Source organism: Dendropsophus ebraccatus, chromosome 15 (assembly GCF_027789765.1).
Source record: "Dendropsophus ebraccatus isolate aDenEbr1 chromosome 15, aDenEbr1.pat, whole genome shotgun sequence".
Classification (NCBI taxonomy): Eukaryota; Metazoa; Chordata; class Amphibia; order Anura; family Hylidae; genus Dendropsophus; species Dendropsophus ebraccatus.
Window position 1 is genome coordinate 40,776,236 of NC_091468.1, and position 20,722 is coordinate 40,796,957.

At 41.9% G+C, this 20,722-nt stretch overlaps 1 protein-coding gene across 3 annotated transcripts in view; it reads right to left on the reverse strand.

The window, feature by feature from the left end:
- Window positions 1-20,722, reverse strand: part of RALGAPA2 (Ral GTPase activating protein catalytic subunit alpha 2) — a 206,921-nt gene that overhangs the window by 73,118 nt on the left and 113,081 nt on the right. For all 3 annotated transcript variants that reach the window (XM_069955233.1, XM_069955234.1, XM_069955235.1), the window contains 3 exons: window positions 15,076-15,199; window positions 14,369-14,524; window positions 7,461-7,619 (listed from right to left, as the gene is read on the reverse strand). In XM_069955233.1, the coding sequence (XP_069811334.1) occupies window positions 7,461-7,619; window positions 14,369-14,524; window positions 15,076-15,199 (439 nt within the window). The remainder of the gene's footprint in view (window positions 1-7,460; window positions 7,620-14,368; window positions 14,525-15,075; window positions 15,200-20,722) is intronic.

A 20,722-nucleotide genomic window follows, 5' to 3' on the forward strand; every position in this document is an offset into this window, starting at 1 on the left:
CAAAACACTGTGGATAAAGTTCACTCTCCAGTACTAAGATCTACGGTCCACAGTCAATGACACTAGTTAAAGCACAGGGGAATGGGTAAATTATTGTACCAAATGGCTAAGAATTAATCTCCAATGACTAGCTGCAATATAACAAGGCATCTGTGTCCCAGGGAGCCCATAGTATGTCCCTAGCGGTATGTGCAGTGTGGAGAGCCTGCGTGCTGGTCTTTGTCCGCCATGGCAGGCAGCTTTTCACCTCATTGTCTAGAATACCCTCATACATCTGTGACGCGTGGAATGCTTCCATTCTAACAGACTTACTATTGTCTTTTCCTCCGCAGCTTTGTTGAGCTACGGCTGCATTATGTCTGTGATAATTCTATTGCTTAATTAGGTGAAAAAAAGTACAACTTGAATTTCTTTCTATATTTAACAAGACAGCTAGAAGGGGGGAAAATTTTTTTACTTTTTTTATTATATTAGTCAGGCATCAGAACTGTGTCTGTGTAATTGAGAGTCAACACTGTCCCAGGTGCTGGAGCTTCAATGCAAACAAAAAAGACTAACATTATGCTATATAAAGGCCAAATGCTGTTATGGATTCTGTAACCCGATAGACAGGACGGTCTTTTCATTTGATTAGGGAATGCAATTTAAATACCAGGAATGAGGCCAAATAGCAGACATCTCCCTTACAAGCTTCTCCCATACACCCTGGGGTCAGGAGCTAGTGAACAAAAGGTCAGCTGCACTTGCCCTGGAAATGTCTGGATACAGTTTATTGCCTTGTAATGGCTTTGTGTTCATTTTAAATATAGGAGAATCCTTACAATTCAAGTGGCCTAGCTGTGTGTGTACATCTCTAGTAAGACAATCAATGGTTATTATTAGGACATTCCTTCTTCTTTACCTTTCCATCAACTCTAGTCCCATATGTTGTTATAATTCCATCATCTATGAACATTGTTATTTTAGAATATGGTCCAAACTGTGTAGTGACTGGTTACTACTAAATTCTGCTTTATAGCCTTCATAATGGAAGACATAACAGACATATATTGCACCAATTTCTATTGCTCTATTGTTCAAAACTTTGCAAACGATCTTGACAAAAATCTCCTATGCAGAACTATACATCTCCTTGGTAACAGACTACAAACAAACCCTAAGTAGTCTGATCTTGTGGTCAAATTCTTTTTCCATCTTGCCCACTAGGGATGTCACGATACCAGAATTTTGAGTTCAATACCAATACCAGCTTTCTTATTTTGATACTCGATACTAATTCGATACTAAATAAAGTTTTGAAAAAAAATATGTAAAAATACAAATATAATATTTTTTTTTTTTTTAAAAAAGGGAACAGGGATTATTAGAACCTTTATTATGATTGTTTTTTTTAATTTTTTTTAATTTAAACTTTTTTTTAAACACTTTTTAATTCCTCTTTACCCCGCAGCATACCTCCCTGTGCACAACTCCCAGTATACCTTCTTATGCACTACAACTCCCAGCATACCTTCTTGTGGTGATTTGTAGTGCACAAGTGGGTATGCTGGGAGTTGTGGTGCATAAGAAGGTATGCTGGGAGTTGTAGTTCACAAGGAGGTATGCTGGGAGTTGTAGTACACAAAGAGGTATGCTGGGATGTTTTGTCGGGAGGCTGCTGCTGCACAACTGCAACTCCCAGCATACCTCCTTGTGCACTACAACTCCCAGCATACCTCCTTGTGCACTACAATCCTCAGCATACCTTCTTGTGCACTACAACCCTCAGCATACCTTCTTGTGCACTACGAATCCCCAGAATTCCTCCTTGTGTGCAACTCCCCACAAGGTGGTGTGCTGGGAGTTGTAGTGCACAAGAAGGTATGCTGGGAGTTGTAGTGCACAAGGAGGTATGCTGGGAGTTGCAGTTGTGCAGCAGCAACCTCCTGACACAACTTCCAGCAGCACAACTTCTTGTGCACTACAAGCCCCAGCATACCTCATTGTGCACAAAGAGGTATGCTGGGGGTTGTAGTGCACAAAGAGGTATGCTGGGGGTTGTAGTGCACAAGGAGGTATGCTGCTGGGAGTTGTAGTGCATTAGCAGCCTCCTAACACAACAACTCCCAGCAGCATACCTCCTTGTGCACTACAACTCCCAGCTTACCTGCTTGTGCACTGCAACTCCCCACAAGAAGGTATGCTGGGAGTTGTAGTGGACACAGAGGTATGCTGGGAGTTGTTGTGTCAGGAGGCTGCTAATGCACCACAACTCCCAGCAGCATACCTCCTTGTGCACTACAACCCCCAGCATACCTTTGTGCCCAAGGAGGTATGCTGAGAGTTGTAGTGCACAAGAAGGTGTGCTGTTGGGAGTTGTAGTGCATTAGCAGCCTCCTGACACAACAACTCCCAGCATACCTCCTTGTGCACAACAACTCCCCACAAGAAGGTATGCTGGGAGTTGCTGTGCCACTGTACCGGAGGACCCCGAGGGAAGGGGGGGGGCAGGATTGTGGACACCGGAGGGTGCGAGGGACCGCATTGCACCGGCAGGTCCTGGGGGTGGTGCGGCGCGGGGGACCCGGCTGCAGCAGCGGGAACTGGTGGGTACGGGGGACCCGGCTGCAGCAGTGGGTCCTGAGTGGGGGGGGAATAGTTAAATGACTGCCGCCCGCGAGGTCGCGGGCCGCAGTCATTAGCAGTGGGGGCCGCTCCATATGCAGCAGACTCCTGCTGCATATGGAGCGGCTCAGGAGGTGTTAATGCCGCTGTCAGGTGTGACAGCTGCATCTACCCTGTAAAATAGCCGGCACTAGCGATCGCTTTGTGCCGGCTATTTAAATTTGGCGCCGCCGGGAGCGGAGAGCGTGCGGGCGGAGGAGGGGACACCAGGGGGCAGGGGGCGGCACACAGAGAACATGGCTGGCGCTCAGGTAGCCGCCGGCCGTGTTCTCTGCACCATACTTTATGTTAAGCTGCGTTATTAGGCAGTTTAACATAAGGGTATGTGCACACTGAGCAATTCTCGAGGAATTGAAGCAGAAAGTTTTCAGGCAGAATTCAAGCAGAATTTAAGCCCCCCATTGACTTCTATAGGATTCCTCTAGCAGATCTACAGCAGAAAATTCTGCTCTGAAATTCTGCAGTGTGAACAACAGAGCAGAAAACCCATTGAACACAATGGGACTTTGCTCTGTACATATTTTACAGGAGGAATTTCAAGCTGAATTTCAAGCTGAATTCCTTGCCTTTTCCTCAGTGTGCACATACCCTTCAGTATCGATACCAGGAAATCCTGGTACTGAACCTTTTTTCTGCCCGAAATATCGATAGTAGTATCGATATTTCGGTGCATCGTGCATCACTATTGCCCACCAATCTTGCCAACGTGCATAGAGTAGTTTATCAAGATATAAGGGCAATCTGGGTGCAGGTCTACATAGCTCTATACAAACATGACAGGAGATTGTTAGGGCTATTCAAAAAGCTAGTAAACTTTTTCTTATTTTAGCCTGGGCAATAATAGCCTACTTGGTAATAATTCTGAATAATTCGCATAGAAGGCAACTACCAGAATTCAACATTATAGGACTCCTGAGGCAAATGTAGCACATGAATACATATATAAAATTTTCCATACAACCTTATCAGCACTGTACACGGATTCTATCTGGTCCTTCTTTTAATCTGCAGCCCGGGGCTGGAGGAACACAGAAGGCCTACGGCACCAAGAGCAGACATACCCTTGCAATATTGGCTATGGACAGGCTCCAGTGCAGCAGAAGACTTCATTAGCATATGTATGAAATGGCAAAAAATATCTGGAACCGGGCCGCGGATTTGGGGGGGGGGGAGGGGGATGGACAGGCAGAATGCAAGGCTGTATGGTAACCTTAATACATGTGTTCATCTAGTATATTTGCTTTAACAGTATCCAAATATGTATTGTTAAATGATTACATCTCTCATATTGTACTGCATGCACCACTGTCACACTATATTAGGCTCACACTTAATGAGCCAAAGGGATAAGTATGATTAGAGCTAGCGCCATAGGAAATCAATAGAATGTGTTGTCTTAAAGGACTTACACAGAATTCGAAAACATAACTGCTTCCCTGCCCAAAAAAACAGCATCACACCTGTCCTCTGGTTGTGTGTGGTATTATAGCTCAGCCTTATTCACTGCAATGGAACTGAACTGCAAAACACAGCGCACCTAGTGGTAAGAAGCGGAAGTGCAATGTGTACAGAGCTCTAATAAGCTCTGGCGCTTCAGGCCCATCCCCCTCCCACAACAGGTCCTGGTTCTTACTGATACTGATATACAGTATGCATGTTACTGTGCAGAATAAATCCCCCCATCCCCTCTTGTAGCCAGATATGTCATCCATCCCCCCTTGTAGCCAGATATGCCATCCATCCCCCCTTGTAGCCAGATATGCCATCCATCCCCCCTTGTAGCCAGATATGCCATCCATCCCCCCTTGTAGCCAGATATGCCATCCATCCCCCCTTGTAGCCAGATATGCCATCCATCCCCCCTTGTAGCCAGATATGCCATCCATCCCCCCTTGTAGCCAGATATGCCATCCATCCCCCCTTGTAGCCAGATATGCCATCCATCCCCCCTTGTAGCCAGATATGCCATCCATCCCCCCTTGTAGCCAGATATGCCATCCATCCCCCCTTGTAGCCAGATATGCCATCCATCCCCCCTTGTAGCCAGATATGCCATCCATCCCCCCTTGTAGCCAGATATGCCATCCATCCCCCATTGTAGCCAGATATGCCATCCAACCTCCTTTAAGCCAGATATTGCTTATTGGATGTCTAGAAACGTTTCAGCTAATCAGGCTGTGGCACCAGCCAGCATGTAGTGGCTTCAGACCAGGGCCGCTGCATACGCAATTGCATGCTTGGTCTTCTGCATACGGGCACAATGATGTCCCCATACCCAGAGAGAGACTAGCGCCTGAGTGGTGTCAACCTAAAAGAATGCACTGCGCATGCACGGGAAGGCTGTCCTATGTACAGGTGATAGCTCAGCCCCTGAAGTGCTAACATCACTGTACACAGAATTGCTGGAAGATGGAGCAGAGCACAATGTCACCAGAAGACAGAACCAGCGATCTCAGAGGACTGCTGACTAAGGAAATATATTTTAGACTTCTATACACTGGCACTCCCAGGGCAAGATTTCTGCTAGCTGTGACTAGTTAGGAGCTCCGGACCGCCCCCATCTGCAGGTTGTACAAAGTATGTCTTCGGAACATATAAGTAAGGCTCATAGGGGAAGATTTATCAAACATGGTGAAAAGTGAAACTGGCTCAGTTGCCCCTAGCAACCAATCAGATTCCACCTTTCATTTTCCAAAGAGTTTGTGAGGAATGAAAGGTGGAATCTGATTGGTTGCTAAATCTCCCCCATAGTGTTTACCTATATGCACATATAGGAACATATTTATAGCTGTAACAGCGTTTTTCTCATGACTAGGTCTCTTTAAAGGGGTATGACAGTTTCAACATAAAGACTGATCAATGGAATGGAAAAGTTATACAAACTTCTAACAAACGTTCTGTTTTCTTAAAATCTCCGCTTGCTGTCACTGACTGGGAAATCCCATTGTTTATTGTTCCATTGTCCCACTGCACAAAACTCCGTCCTGGTCACGTGATGGACACACAGGCTCAGAGCTGTGCCGTGTAATGATCTACGATCAGACGATCAGGGCACAATGAATGATAAACTTCACAGTGTACAAACCATAATCTGTATCTGGCGAGCCTGTAATATCTGGGCGCATACTATACCTAATGGCTTGTTGTTTCCAAGTGGAAAAGTTTTCTGTTTTTATTTTCCCTAAATGGATGTAGCCATTAATTACAGCAGGTTCATTAATTCTAGAACTCTCATGTACACCTCATTGTCATACACTGGCAGCATCGTATTGAACCGAATGGTAAAGTACTTTAATGACTGCTGATTTCGGATTTTCTCAGTCCTTCATTTACCCAGCAGTCAGAGCCCTCGACTGTGCTTTCTAGCACTTGAGACTAGGCTTTGATCACCATGTTTCCCAAGTAGATGAATGCAGAGAACTATTTCATATTTACAGCCATAGCCTATATGCCTCTCGGCTGTGCATGTGGGTAACAAACTGGCAAGTCCTTTATTTATAAAGGTATCCATTTACTTCTATGAGTCTATCCAGCCACAACTCTTATGCATTGTGGAGATAGGTATTGTTGTAGTCAAAAGCTTTAGTTCTCCATTCACAACATCTATCAATGCATGATGTTCTGAGTCATTTATAACCGCATTACCCGGAACAATGTTCTCTCTATAGCGCAAAGCAAGTTCCTCCAAGACACTAGACGTATTCATGAAAGACGTTCTCTGATAAAAGGCAGACATATAATTATTGCTAGGTTGTACACACTTCACGCGAGACCCCAATGGAGAATCATAGAATCTGTCAATAAGCAGCTCATGCTCCTCACAGGTGTTTTAAAAATGAAATCTGAAACATTGATCAGCCATGACATTAAAACTAGGTGAAATATATTTTATTTATTTATATATATATATATATATATATATATATATATATATATATATATATATACACACACATATACACACACACACACACACACACACACTGTATAATATATATATATATATATATATATATATATATATATATGATACAGAGGGGTGGCAAGAGATCTTTAATTTAATGTGACAACTGGGTCAAAGCATCTTAAAAATTGCAGGTGTTTAGTTAGATGCCCCTTATAAAATGGTCCCAGCAAGAACAAACGGTGTCTGAGGATCGTATAATGGGTAACCAAAGGCTCACTTATGATGTAGAAAGCAAAGGCTAGGTGGTCTGGATAGACCATAGAAGAGGAACTGTTGCACATATCGCTGGCTATAACTGTAAGAACCCACCTTGCATTGCAGCCTACTATGTATGGGGCTATATGACCACTGACCAAGTGCCCATGCTGACCCCGACTCCTACAATGGGCATCTAAGCATTAGAACTGATCCACAGAGCAATGGAAGTAGGTGGCCTGGTCTGATGAATTATGTTTTACATCATGTGGGGTGCATGCGTTGCTTACCTGGGGAAGCAATAGCACCAGGATACAATAAGGGAACAAAAAACAACAGTGGGGTGCAGTGTAATCCCCCTGGAAATCTGGTGGTCACATTCATGAGGATGCTACTTTGACACACACCATAAACATTATTGCGGACCAAGTACATAGACCCCCTTGTGGCAGAAGTATTCCCTAAGAGCAGTGGTCTCTTACAGAAGAATATTGTGTCCTGCAAGAATAGGAACATTACATAGAGAATGCCCAGAATCTCAATATCAAACATCTATGGGATGTGCATGGAAGAATCGCTGCCAGATACCACAGGGCATCTTAGGGGCATCTTGTGAAGTCCAACCCTGACTTACCTCTGGTTTCTTCATTATTTCTATAAAATACATCCTATTCTTCATCGGGTAAATAATAATTAAAACATCGCCAAAGTCTGTAGGTATAATGCCCCTTCGATAGTTCCTGGTATGCTCAGACCAAACAATGTGAACTTCATCATTTCCAAGGTGCCGGAGCTTAAAAAACAAACAAACAAACAAACTCAATAAAAATAACAAATATTACAACATAATGCAGTTTAACATATAGAGTACTGTATATATTTATATATGTGCCTGCACACTCTTTTCTTAATAGTTTACCCACGGCAAGACAACCTTTAATGAGATGAGATTATTTAAAGGGTAGTTCAACTAAAAATGTTCTGTCTTAAGTGTCCAATTACTGTAAACCCAAAGCTTTAATTCAGTCCTTTGTGTTTCTATGGCAACAGACTACAAACCAACCTTATGTAGTCTAAGCCTGTAGCCATTCCATCTATCCCTTTATTCTTGCTAACAGGTTGGGGACAAATTGATGGAAATATAGTTCAGCTTACACTAGATTTGTTCGTTGACTCTGGAGCACATTTATCATTGTGCGCCCCTTGTGTACACCACGGAAAAGTTGCACATCTTAGCCTTTTCCAGGGGTAAGGCCCGCTCGCCTGGTGGGCAGGCAAGGGGAGCACGACAAGGCAGGGGGGAGACATGGCCTCTCCCTTCACCTAATTTATCATGGATTACACTTTGCCAGATGTAAACCATGGACAAACGTACACCTTGTCAGGAGAGGGTGCAGATTTCTGTGCCCACCGTGCAACACGTGCAGGTCCCATCACATTTACTAAGAGGCGTGCACCTGTTAGTAAATCCAACTGGATAAACTGGGGCAGAGCTTACGAGTACGGCAATCTTATTAAACCTCCCCCTTTGTGTACAGGAAAACTCTATTTGTGCAAAAAGGATTCAAAACATTCCAACGCTCAGCTCCACTAGAGCAAATTTATACAGCTGGAATCTACTATAATTTCTGCATCCAAATCAGTGCAGTTTTGCAGCAAATAAATAAATAAAACCATTTCCCATTACTTTAATTTCAAAATTGGCAATAAAATCTATGTGGTCTTTAAAAGCAAACAGTGCAAAGATTTTTCAGTATGGAAAAAATTGACTTTTACTTTTCTGCCTATTTCCACATAGATTCTTACTGTGAAATAAATAAGAGCTTTAAAATCTTTGTCAAAATCAGCACGGATTTCAGATGTGAATTCCACATGGTTTATGAAGCAAAATTTTCCGCCTCTTGAATTTGAGTAAAAAAGCCCTTTTATAAAATTATAAAGTTTGATGTAATCTGAATTCATCAGTTTTAGCAGGGTCTTTAAGGTCGAATACAGAGTGATAATTTGCCACATAGGGCAGATGTCCCCCCTGTGCACTGTGTAGCCAATGAACAAGCAAATGCTTCCTCATCGCTGACCATTCACTTTCAACCTGTCAAAAATAAAGTACACAGCAAGCCACATGTGTGTTATAGGGGATGTGCAGCCGATGGCTCATTAAAGGAAAAAGCTGCCAATCATCACTAGTGATGGTCGTGCAGCCCTGCCCTCACAATCATCAAACTGTGGAATAGGCTCTGTAAACAATCACCGATCTAGCAGATCATGCTTGTTTATGGTGCGTTTACATAGAGAGATTTATCTGACAGATCTCTGAAGCCAAAGCCAGGAACAGTCTATAAACAGGGAACAGGTCATAAAAGAAAGACTGGGATCTATCCCTTTTGCAAATCCATTCCTGGCTTTGGCTTCAAAAAATCTATCAGATAAGTCTCTCTGTGTAAACGCACTATTACACTGCTTCTCCAGTGTAACACAGTCTTTAGTTACTGGTCTTACATCTCTCTGCTTTATACTACAGCCTTGTCTGTCCAGCTCAGTTTCTAATCATCTTCTTCAATTGAAAATCAGAGAACTAACAGCTATTATACATTACCACAAGGAACGATCATATAATATACTCAACCAAATAAACCTCGGATCAGCTTTTAAAAATAAACCTTAAATAAACATATACATTTCCTCTCATTTGCTCTCCAGAAACTTGTTTGCTGGGTCTCATCAATGAGGTGACTACCGGTTATTTATTCGGTTTCTCTTGTTTTGCGCCCGTAAGGTCATTATTATGGCATGGAAGAGCTTCACGTTCCAGCCTTATCTCACTGGATCCAGTTGGTCAATAAATATGTTCCCTTGTATCAAGAGTAGGAAGTGTCCCCAAAAGTTTAAAAAGATATGGATCCATTGGACAACTTTGGAAGTCACCAATGTAAAATCCCATTGAGATCACACAGTTGGGCTACTATTGTGTTGCTTTGGACCTGAAGGGAGAGGGGAGGGGTGCCTTGGGTGAATGGGTGTGTGATTGTGCGAGTGGATGTTGTGTCAGTTGTGTTCAGATTCCTCAAAAGTTGGCGTTTTATACTGTTTTTCTCCTGTAGGCCGGTGCGTTGTGTCCTGTTTATTTCCTTTATCTACTGTTTATACTCACTCAGTGTTGTTCACCTGACTATGTACTGTTGCCAAATATTTACATGCGTTTATGTCTTGTTTGTAATGTTTTTTTTTTTTTTTTTAAATGATAAATTCTTTAAAAAAAAAATTTGCTCATAAACTTTTTTCTCTATTGAAAGGAAACAGAAATTTTCCTTTCACTAAAAATAATACTGTGGTGAATGAAGGCATTCACTTGTACATTAAACACAACAGTGCAAGTTTAGTTCAGTCGTGTCTGAGGACGTTAGGTCAGCCCCAGCACACACGTTATTCATGTCTCCGCTAAGGCCAGCTCTATTCATTTAGTCTGAACTGGGTGTCCTCGGCAGCAGCCGCCTGCGCCCGCTGTCAGCCTCTGAACAAACGCTCATTTTTCAAGTCTAAGCAAAACACTATAATGCTTTAAGAGGCCGTCCATGTGCCACACTCATTCAGAAGCTGAAAAGGCCATCTAATTCCCCCTTCTTTTTTTGTCTTTCTCCTCCCCACTCTCGTCTTCCCGATATGCAGCCAGCCGGGCAGCACGCCACTAGTGACACTGGACATGGTACACACCTAATGGTCTGACCTCTTTTCCCTACTAATTGCATTACATGGCCAGCTGGCTCCAGCAAGAACTTGTCTGTTTGGTTGAAGAATTTCTGCTCTCGAATAGTCACGGCTGCTGCTTTCACCAAGTATCTTGAGCCTGACAACCCCATTGTTTTCCTGACAGTGTGCCCATCCTAAAATCTAAGTTTTATTTGTAAATTAACCGGGAAACTTCCTGCCAGATCGGCGGTGCCTGGAGACTAATAATGTGCTCCTTTCATTCCCTTTCACTCTTACTGTATCACTGCCAATTTGTTTTTCTGCTGCCGGCCAGCCCCAGGCTATAAAAGGCTGGTAAGACATAAGTGCAATTATAGTCCTGAAGTCAAATGAATTGGACAAATCCAATAGCACAACCCTGTCCCCACTTTACAAACCCCTACAGCAGTGAGATTAGCTGCTAAAAATCTAATATCGAAATAGCTAACAAATTTCTACAGCAAAGGAGCAAGAGTTCACGATGGGGCTACATCTAGGTCTCGGCATGGAGAAAGGTTCTCGTGTAAATTTGGTCTATGATAAACCCGACCTCTTTTACAAGAGGAAGAAGGGAAAAAAAACTAATTTCAGAGCTGTTAGCTGCAATTTAGTTAGGATAACAGGACAGATTGTGAGAAGCTGTTAGTGTGATTGATTTTTTATTCTAGCCGAGAGACATCCTGATAAAGAATGTTTATTGCTAATGAACACAAATCTCAGAGCTGGAAAAGGTATCATCTGAGTCATGGTCGCTTCGGTAGGGAATCTTCCTGTCAAAACTAAGGCATCCAATACCACTTAACTGGCACGCTTTGGAGGTGGACAAGTGCATGGCTGGATTCATCTCGGCAGCTCTACAAGTCATTTGATTTGATTTTCCACCAGGGTGGTGTGATGCTTGGGAAACGGCGACTGTCTCCACTAAAGAGCCACGGCTTCATCAAAGCTCATCAATCAGCATTGAACATGACACTTTCCAGCTGAAGAACACAAGACCAATCTTCTGCTCTGACACAGGTTAGGAGGGCATTCATGGCAGGTGATCTATTACTTTATTCAGGGAAAACAGGAGCAACGAGGACCCTCACAATGCAGATTAATAAAGGCTACAGGAACACTAAGCTATACCAATATAAAAAATATAATATTACAAGTTATGGGCATTAGATTTATGGTCATACATTGATCCAGGGATTATTCTGATTGCCATTGGAGTCGGTAGGGAAATTTATCCCTGTGATGGGGCAATTGTCATCTGCCTCATAGAGGTTTTTGCCTTTCTCTGGATCAACACAGTAGGGTTTCTCTAGGTTGAACCTGATGGACTCTTGTCTTCTTTCAACCTTATTAACTATGTTACCATAGCTGCTGACCCAGAATACGAAGAACATAGACAATAGTCCAATATAAAATATACTTTAAAACTAAATAACCATAAATTTGTATGATAAACTCTGCACCTACTTATGTAAAAATTACATTTGTTTCATAGTTCAGATATAAGGTCATCAACGAAAAAGACAAACCATAATCGTAACTTTTGTTTCTGAGGTACATTTGGCAAAACTATGTGTAACTAGCCAAAACACCAACGTTACACAGCTGAAGTGCCACAGTAGACTCCCAAACAAACAATTTGCACAAAATGGACCAACTTAAAGGAAAAGTCCGGCAAAATGTTTTATTAAAGTATTGTATTGTCCCCCAAAAGTTATACAAATCACCTATTTACAGTTATAACAGGAAATGCACATAAAGTGCTTTTCCCCCTGCACTTACTACTGCATCAAGGCTTCACTTCTTGGATTAAATGGTAATGTCACTTCCTGGATAACATGGTGATGTCACTTCCTGGATAAAATGGTTAAGTCACGACCCGACTCCCAGACTTGTGCGCGCTGTGGCTGCTGGAGAGGATGATGGCAGGGGGATGCTCAGTGTCCCTCCAGTGCCCTGTGTCTCTCAGTGTCCCCCTGCCATCATCCTCTCCAGCAGCCACAGCCCGCACAGCTCTGGGAGTGGGGTCGTGACATCACCATGTTATCCAGGAAGTGACATCACCATGTTATCCAGGAAGTGACGCCTTGATGTCGTTGTAAGTGCAGGGAAAAAACACTTTATAAGCATTTCCCATAATAAGTGTATATTGGTGATTATGGTATTGTCCCCCAAAAGTTATACAAATTACCAATATACACTTATTACGGGAAATGCTTATAAAGTGCTTTTTTTCCCTGCACTTACTACTGCATCAAGGCAAAAAAATTTTTGACGGACTCCTCCTTCAAAGCAAATGGAGCATTAGAATAAAGATTGCCACACAACCTGATCGGCACTGTTGTGCACACTGGAATGGAGCTGTCCATTCTCCCCATCACTGCCCGTTTCCCAAGGTTTCCTTTGGTTTGCATATATACAAATTAAGGCTCTCAGGAACAGTGATGGGAAGAATGGACGGCAGCGTTATAATGTGCGTGGCAGCGCCAATCCGGTTATATGAAAATATTTTTTATTTTTCAATCTTGATTTATACATTTTTGAATATTAAAGAAAAAGAAAATCCAGTTTTAAAATCATATAGGATCAAGAGGGATACCTTTGAATTATTCCAAAGAGAGGGATAGATCCAGAAATATTACATCCATACCTACTTTCAAGAGGGGGTATCCCTGAGAATGCTTCCAAAGTCCTTTACTACTACTTATATTGAGCCCACTAAAATTTAACGGGGTTATCCGGCGCTACAAAAACATAGCCACTTTTGCCCCTCTCTTGTCTCCAGTTCAGATGTGGTTTTCAATTAAGCCCCATTCACTTCAAGTAGCCATGTTTTTGTAGCTCTGGTTAACCCCTTACAAAAAAGACACTTCTTCTCCCATGTCCATAAATATTTTCTAGTTCCTATGCATCCAAAACCTACCACTACAAGCCAAATTCAGTCTCATCAATCGGTGGTGTTACCTAATGAACACTCCTCAAAAGGATTGACTCAAACAGGTAGACTTTTACACCGGTCTGAGAAGTGCGCCAAGCGGCCCCCAGCACCTATGGTGAACGGGATTCCTGAAACATCCTGGAAGAGCTGAAAAAACTACAGCTATCGTCTATGGTTTATGATAAAGGTCTCCAACCTGTGGCTCTCAACCTGGGCTGTCAGAGCATGCTGGTAGTCATAGCTCTAAATAGTTGGGAAGCCTCAGGTTGGGCACCACTGGGCTATATAAACATTACTTCCAACAATTATATTTTATTACAGTTTCATTTTAGAAGTTACAGATCCTTCTACATTACAGTCATAGCATCATCTCTGGACAGGTACTATATATAATAACCACAGCCTAGAGCGGATTCCATCTTTCCGTAGTGCAGTTGTGATTTATAGGTTAGAATTGGATTTACAACCTCATCTGAAGGCTGTGCTCCAAATCATTGACTGACAGGTGAAGACCTGGACTACTGGTGGAAAAAAAGTAAATTTATTATATCAAGAAAGATTCAGAACTATAGGAAACTTTCCCAATAAGTGCTGTTTGCACTCAATGATAATGATTCTTTTTCTGCTTAATTAACACACATTACAAAGCTATATAACCTTGTAATGTGTGTTAATAAGCTGTCTGGCCCCGCATGTGCACCCGCAGCCTTTTCTCTCCCATTCACTACACCCGGACCTGGGCAGCAAATGTGAACATCGATTGTCACCGGAGGGACGGTAAGCATATATTCTGTGTTTTTTTTTCTTTTTTTCGGGGGGAGGGGGGGCACACTACCCCTTTAAAAACCCAGATACATTACATCAATGTTCTCGTCTGTTACCTTTTTGGTCAGTGAATCATCTGAATCAGACAACATGCGAGTAGAGACGTGAAAGATCACTTCAACAGTAGAGGTAGCATAATAAGGTGCAGTCTGTCCAGTGCTTCCGTTTCTCTGTAGACCACCCATAAACCCACAGTGAGTTGAAAGGTCAACCTAAAATAGAAACAGAATAAGGCTACATTCCTGTATAGAGAATATACTAAAATGATAAAAGTATGTCTTTGGTTTTGATAAGGAGCAAATCAGGAGGAAAAAAAAGGCATAGATATTTAAAGGGGTCGGACCCCCTCCAATTCCTTTAACACAACCATAGAGTTAAACGATAAAGCTCTTGATGCCTCCAGCCAGGTCTATAAGGAGATTAGGGTCACATCAAAAACAGACTGTAGAGCTCAATAGCAGGTCCATAAACTAGTCTGCAGTATGCTCCCCCTTGTGATGTCAGTAGGTAGACGGAATATTGTCATTTAGCTATACTCCTAATTGGAAGGAATATTTGGGCCAATTTAGGGTCAAAATATTAAGATTTAGTGACTATGCAAAGCAAAAGAAGTGCTGTATATACCTAAACACCAAAATAAGTATACAATATTCATAGGTTTCCATACACACATACAAAGGTTACTTTTTATTCGGGTCCCCTCCTGACTTTAGTTTAAAACCAAAGCTGGATAACAATAACTGTGATGACAATGTTCAGTTACCTCCCAGCCGAGGCCTGCTACAAAATCTTCGTAAGCCTTGCTTCCCCCGCTGTTGGAAAGTATGGAGCACTTATCCTCCTGCCCCTCAGCGATGTAAAACACGGCAATCTTGTGGGTCTCACGACTGATAAACAAAACACATCATAAAATAAGCATTTACTATATTTTATTGTACAGGTACTGAATTAAAGGGGTCTCCCCAACTCATAAAGTGATGTCCTACCGCTAAGATATGATATCAGTTTATGATCTTCCACTGATCCTGAGAATTAAGGGGGCACATAGTGTTTTTTCATCCTTAGGATCAGCGGAGGTCCCAGAGGTCCCACCAATTATAAAGTGATGGTATATTATATACTGTATCTCCTACAACAAAAATGATGCTAGACAGTACACCCAAATCAATGAATCAAATCCATACTTTATTGTCACATATAGAAAAAAATATATATTTAAAAACATATTAAAAACAAGGAGTACATGCATCGGATGGCTTACAAGGCAGATGAGATAATATATACTCTGTATAGCAATTTAATTGATGATATGTCACTCAATCCCAGGAGGTACCAAGGTGTATAAATCTAAGAAAACAATATACTCCTAAGGTGCTTAGATCTTTTGTACATAGGTATATGTATAAAAGAGTGAGCTGCAAGTGCAGCTAAAAAAGTACAAAGAAATACCAATGCAAAAGTGTACAAAGGAATACAATCAAAAAGAAAAACTAGTATAAGAAAATAGTGCAAAAAAGTATACTTAGACCTCTGGTAACAAAAGTATGTTCTGGCCGGTAAGACCACTCAGCCAACGCTGCGTTTCGCTAAACAAGCTTTGCCAAGTTTAGCGCAACGCAGCGTTTTGATTTATTGATTTGGGTGTACGCGGCGATTTGATTTATTGATTTGGGTGTACTGTCTAGCATCATTTTTGTTGTAGGAGATATATTTATTTTCTGATGTATATAGACATTGGAGATAAGTAGTCCGAATTTAGGTTACTAAAGTGATGGTATATTGGAGCTGGATGAAGTCACTTTGTGAGATGGAAATACTCCTTTAAGACTTTCACAAATAAATTTCATGTATACATTCACTCAAAGCAAAGTCAAATGGCAGTTTCCTTTGTCTTTTTTTTTTTTTTTAAGTAAGGCTGGGTTCCCACTACATTTTTCCTATCAGTTTAACGTATACGTTTTATCAAAACAGATCAAAAAGAATGCGTGTCTTTTTAACATACACAAAAATAGCGCTGACTACGTTTCTCTGTAACCAATTAAAAAAGGAAACGATGAATGAATAGGAGAAACGTAGTGTGAACCAGAAACAAAAATACCTCAAAAACGGATAAATCTGTGACTGAGGCATGACAGCCAACCAGGGAGCTACTGTGCTGCCTAAATGTCCTCGTAGTCGTCTTCTCTAAATGTAAAAGTTGTGATAGTGTGCCACATAAAGTGCTCCAAACTGCCTTACTGTACGGAGAACTATACTAAAACTGTACAGGAACAGCACCGAGGATGAAGGTGAAAGACATAGCTTTATCCTCAGCGCCCCATGCTCTATTGGGAGCTATCAGCAGGTTAGAGTCATCTAACCTGCTGATAGTTCCCCTTTAACCTTCCAGCCTCAGCAAGTGCCCAGTATAACATGACGATCTGTGTGAAAAGCTTACGACAGACATCTAATTGAGCAAAATCCTCTACACGGGGTCTGCAGCCTATGTCCCCTTCGGCAAGCCATACTGGTTAGAGGTTTCTTCAATTAGAAGCCAATAAGACGGACGCATATAGGATATATGTGGTACAGATATAAGTGGCAGACTGAACAAATCGTTTTTTATGTATACGCATCTACACACAGCTAGAGCCATAAACCTGACCCGGAAAGGGAGTGCCGTAAAGAGCAGAATGGTTGTAACAAGCGCAGCCAAGAGACTCATTCAATAAATGCTACACGGCTTTTTTTTTTTCTTTTTCATTCAGCCAATGTAAATCTATAAATTGCTGGTGTTTGCCTACCTCAATGGCCTTCAGATTAAATTATCCCTGGGATTCTCCTTACCTAATTGAATTTCTCCCCTTACAGAATTAATCAACGTGTCTACTTAACAACCCTGCGCCCAAGGGCTTCCGGGGCCTTAACATCACATTTACCTATGAGAAATAATTGCTGGAGGAGAGGATCGTGTATCGGATTTTATTACTAATATTCTATTCATATCTGCCTCAATCAGCCATAACATTAAAACCCAACAGGTGAGGTAAACAATGGCTCCTGTCAAAGGGTGGGATCTATTAGACTGCTGAGAGACCTTTAGTTCTGGTATATGGCTGTTACTCTAACATGTACCACCTACCTAAACATTGTTGCAGACCACCTACACCCCTTTAGTGGTATACATAATTGCCGCCTGTTTCAGCAGAATAATAAACAAAGCTGTACTTACCAGAAATCCAGGTCCAGTCTCCTGAAGGCAGATTTTATGACTTGTGCTGGTTGTAAAAAACAGACTAAACACAGGAATCTTGGCCAGTACAGAGAGTCCCGGCTCAATGTGTCCATCAATCACATGACTGCCTTCTCTCTGTGAGCGCCCAGATGACCTGGGATACACAGGACTTCCTGTTTTCTGACTCAGGAAAACAAGAAGTGCTGTGTTTTCCATGATAACTAAAACTAATGAATGTATATTGCAAACTTGAATTATATCACATCTACTGCCGATTTAGATTTTGAAGGTGACACTTTTTTTTTTTTTTTTTTTTTTTTTAACATGCCTAGTAACATTAAGCTGCCATAGGTATACAGTAGAGATACACCAGGGTGTCCCCCAATGAATACCCCTGTCAGACACCACAAAAATGTGGTGTGGAGAGAACCTAACCTATCACTGCATCTTACAAAAGATTGGTAGAATCTGCTCATGTTTAAAGCCAGTACTGAAAACCAAACACAACTGGATCCTGTATGTGTCTCTGGGCCTGATGATATCCCATCCATCAATAATCAATTCAAAAAATATGTTCAGCAGCACTAGAAAAAAATACAATGTGCAGGTGCACGTCTCACCAAACCGGACCCAGGTTCGTATTGAATATCCAAAGAGAAGTTGGAGACCGCACTTCCAAAAAGAATTCACACTTTATTCACACCAGATGCAATCTGGTGTGAATAAAGTGTGAATTCTTTTTGGAAGTGCGGTCTCCATCTTCTCTTTGGACCCTCCATCAATAGTTTTATTATTTGCGGGATATGTGGGATTGACAACTAAACCACCTTGTCCTATAAAAGACTGGTAGAATTCAGCAATGTTAAATAGTAGAGATGAGAGCACGTCAAGCATGCTTGAGTTTAGCGTGCTCGAGTCCATCCGAACCCGAGCATTCGGCGTTTGATTGGCGGTGGCTGCTGGGGTTGGGTGGGGCCCTGGGGCTGTGTGGAAAACATGGGTATAGTCATTGGCTGTATCCATGTTTTCCGGGCGGCCTTGGAGATTTGTCCAGGTTCAGCAGCCCCGGCTGGTCGGGTGCCGGGCGTTCGGGTTCGGATCGACTCGAGCCCGAACCCGGTTCGCTCGTCTCTAGTGGCTGGCATAATACAAAAAAAAAAGCATGCTTGAGTTGGATCGCTCAGCATTTGAATACCAGTAGCTGAAGAAGTTGGATGCATGTTTTCCAGGACTAGGAACGCATCCAACTTCTTCAGCCACTGGTATGCGACCAAGCTTGAGTCACGCTCACCTCTATTCAATAGTTTTACTGGGCCTGTAATCCAAGTCCTGTATTCCTGTAACATTACTGTTCTTTTATTAAAGTTTGCCATAGACAAGGTGTAATAGGAGAAGAACCAGGGCAGGCATGGACATCAAATGATCACTGCCCCACTGAGAGGGGATTTAGTGTACCCCAGAAGTGACTGGCGTGTGCATTCTAATGATCTAGATGCTGTGACTGCCACTGACATAGGCATCTAGGTGGTTAAAGCGGTTATCCAGCAAAAAAGAAAAATTTCTATCAATTCAACCGGTTTCAGAAAGTTATATACAGTATTTTCTTGCGTAGAAGACTACTTTTTAACCCAGGAAAATCTTCCCAAAAGTAAGGGGTCGTCTTTTACGTCGGGTGTTGTTTTATAGAGTAGGTGCTGAAAAACTTTGGAACCGGACAGGAGACTCTACGGTCCCCGCATACGTGGGAAGAGCTCGAAAAAATCTGAATCCCTGCCGTATGCTGCGACCGTATGAAGGGCAAAGGAAGCAGCAGGTGCCCGGGGTATGGAAAAAAAGACATACTGTAGAGTGGCACTGTGCCCAGAAAAACACACCTCTTTCACCCGTCTAGCCACCCTTGTAACCTACTGGTATTACTGTACCTCTCAGACCTCACTGCTGTCTGATGTTTTTTATTAATTTGGTGTGTGTTGGAGGAGGGGTAGTTTTATACAGCGAGTATATGCCAAACTCTCTATTTTTGATGAAAAAAATTGGAGGTCGTCTTATACGCCTATGTTGGAAAATACGGTAGATTTGTAATTTACTTCTAATTAAAAATTTCAAGTCTTCCCATACTCATCAGCTGCTGTATGTCCTGCAGGAAATGTTGTTTTCTTTTCAGTCTGACACAGTGCTCTCTGCTGCCACCTCTGTCTGAGACAGGAACTGTCCAGAGCAGGAGAGGTTTTCTATGGGGATTTGCTATTGCTGTGGACAGTTCCTGGCAGCAGAGAGCACTGTGTCAGACTAAAAAGAAAACTGATACTGATAACTATGGAAAGATTGAGATTTTTAAATGGAAGTGAATTACAAATCTATATAATTTTCTGACACCAGTGGATTTGAAATAAATTTTCGCTGAAGTACCCCCTTAAATAGCCAAAAGTGCAGCTAACAGCCACTGGGTATAAGGAGGGCTTCCAATCCCACTCTATAGTCCCCCTGCTCACATCAGGTGTACACTTACATCCAATGACACAAAAGGTGTTAAAACCTTCTAAACATTCACACACTTTAATTTTCCTTGCAATTCTGCATGTTTTTCCCCCCAAGGATTTTCCTTGTTGACTCCAATGAGGAATCTCTTATAAAGAAAAGGAAAGAAATTTTTATATATATTATATATATATATATATACACACACACATATATATATATATATATATATATATATATATATATGTATATGTATATGTATATATACACACACACACAAACACATTTAGATGCTGACCCTAAATAAATAAGTCTATAGTGAATAGGTTGCTTCTACCATCTGCCGGCCATGGATGTGAACCTACGGCTTGTTCTAGCCGCTGCAGCGAGTTCTCCCTAAACTGTGCCTTATGAAGGGCATAAATCACACGGTATGACACAATACATCTGCAGTCTAGGGCTTAGCATGACCGAAAGAGCCCAAGTCCCATATTACTACTTATTTATTCATTAAAATGATTCAATTTTAACACAGATGCGAAGATAAGGCGGTGATTTATGACTAATGCATCTCCTCCATTGTAGTGAGCATGCAGCTATCGCTGACACAACGCCAAGCCATTAAAACTCTAAGAGGACCAATTAACTGTGCATGAAGAAAGTTTGCTTAACTGCATCCTAATGCGGGCAGCCCGCCATCAACGGGGAAAATAAAATA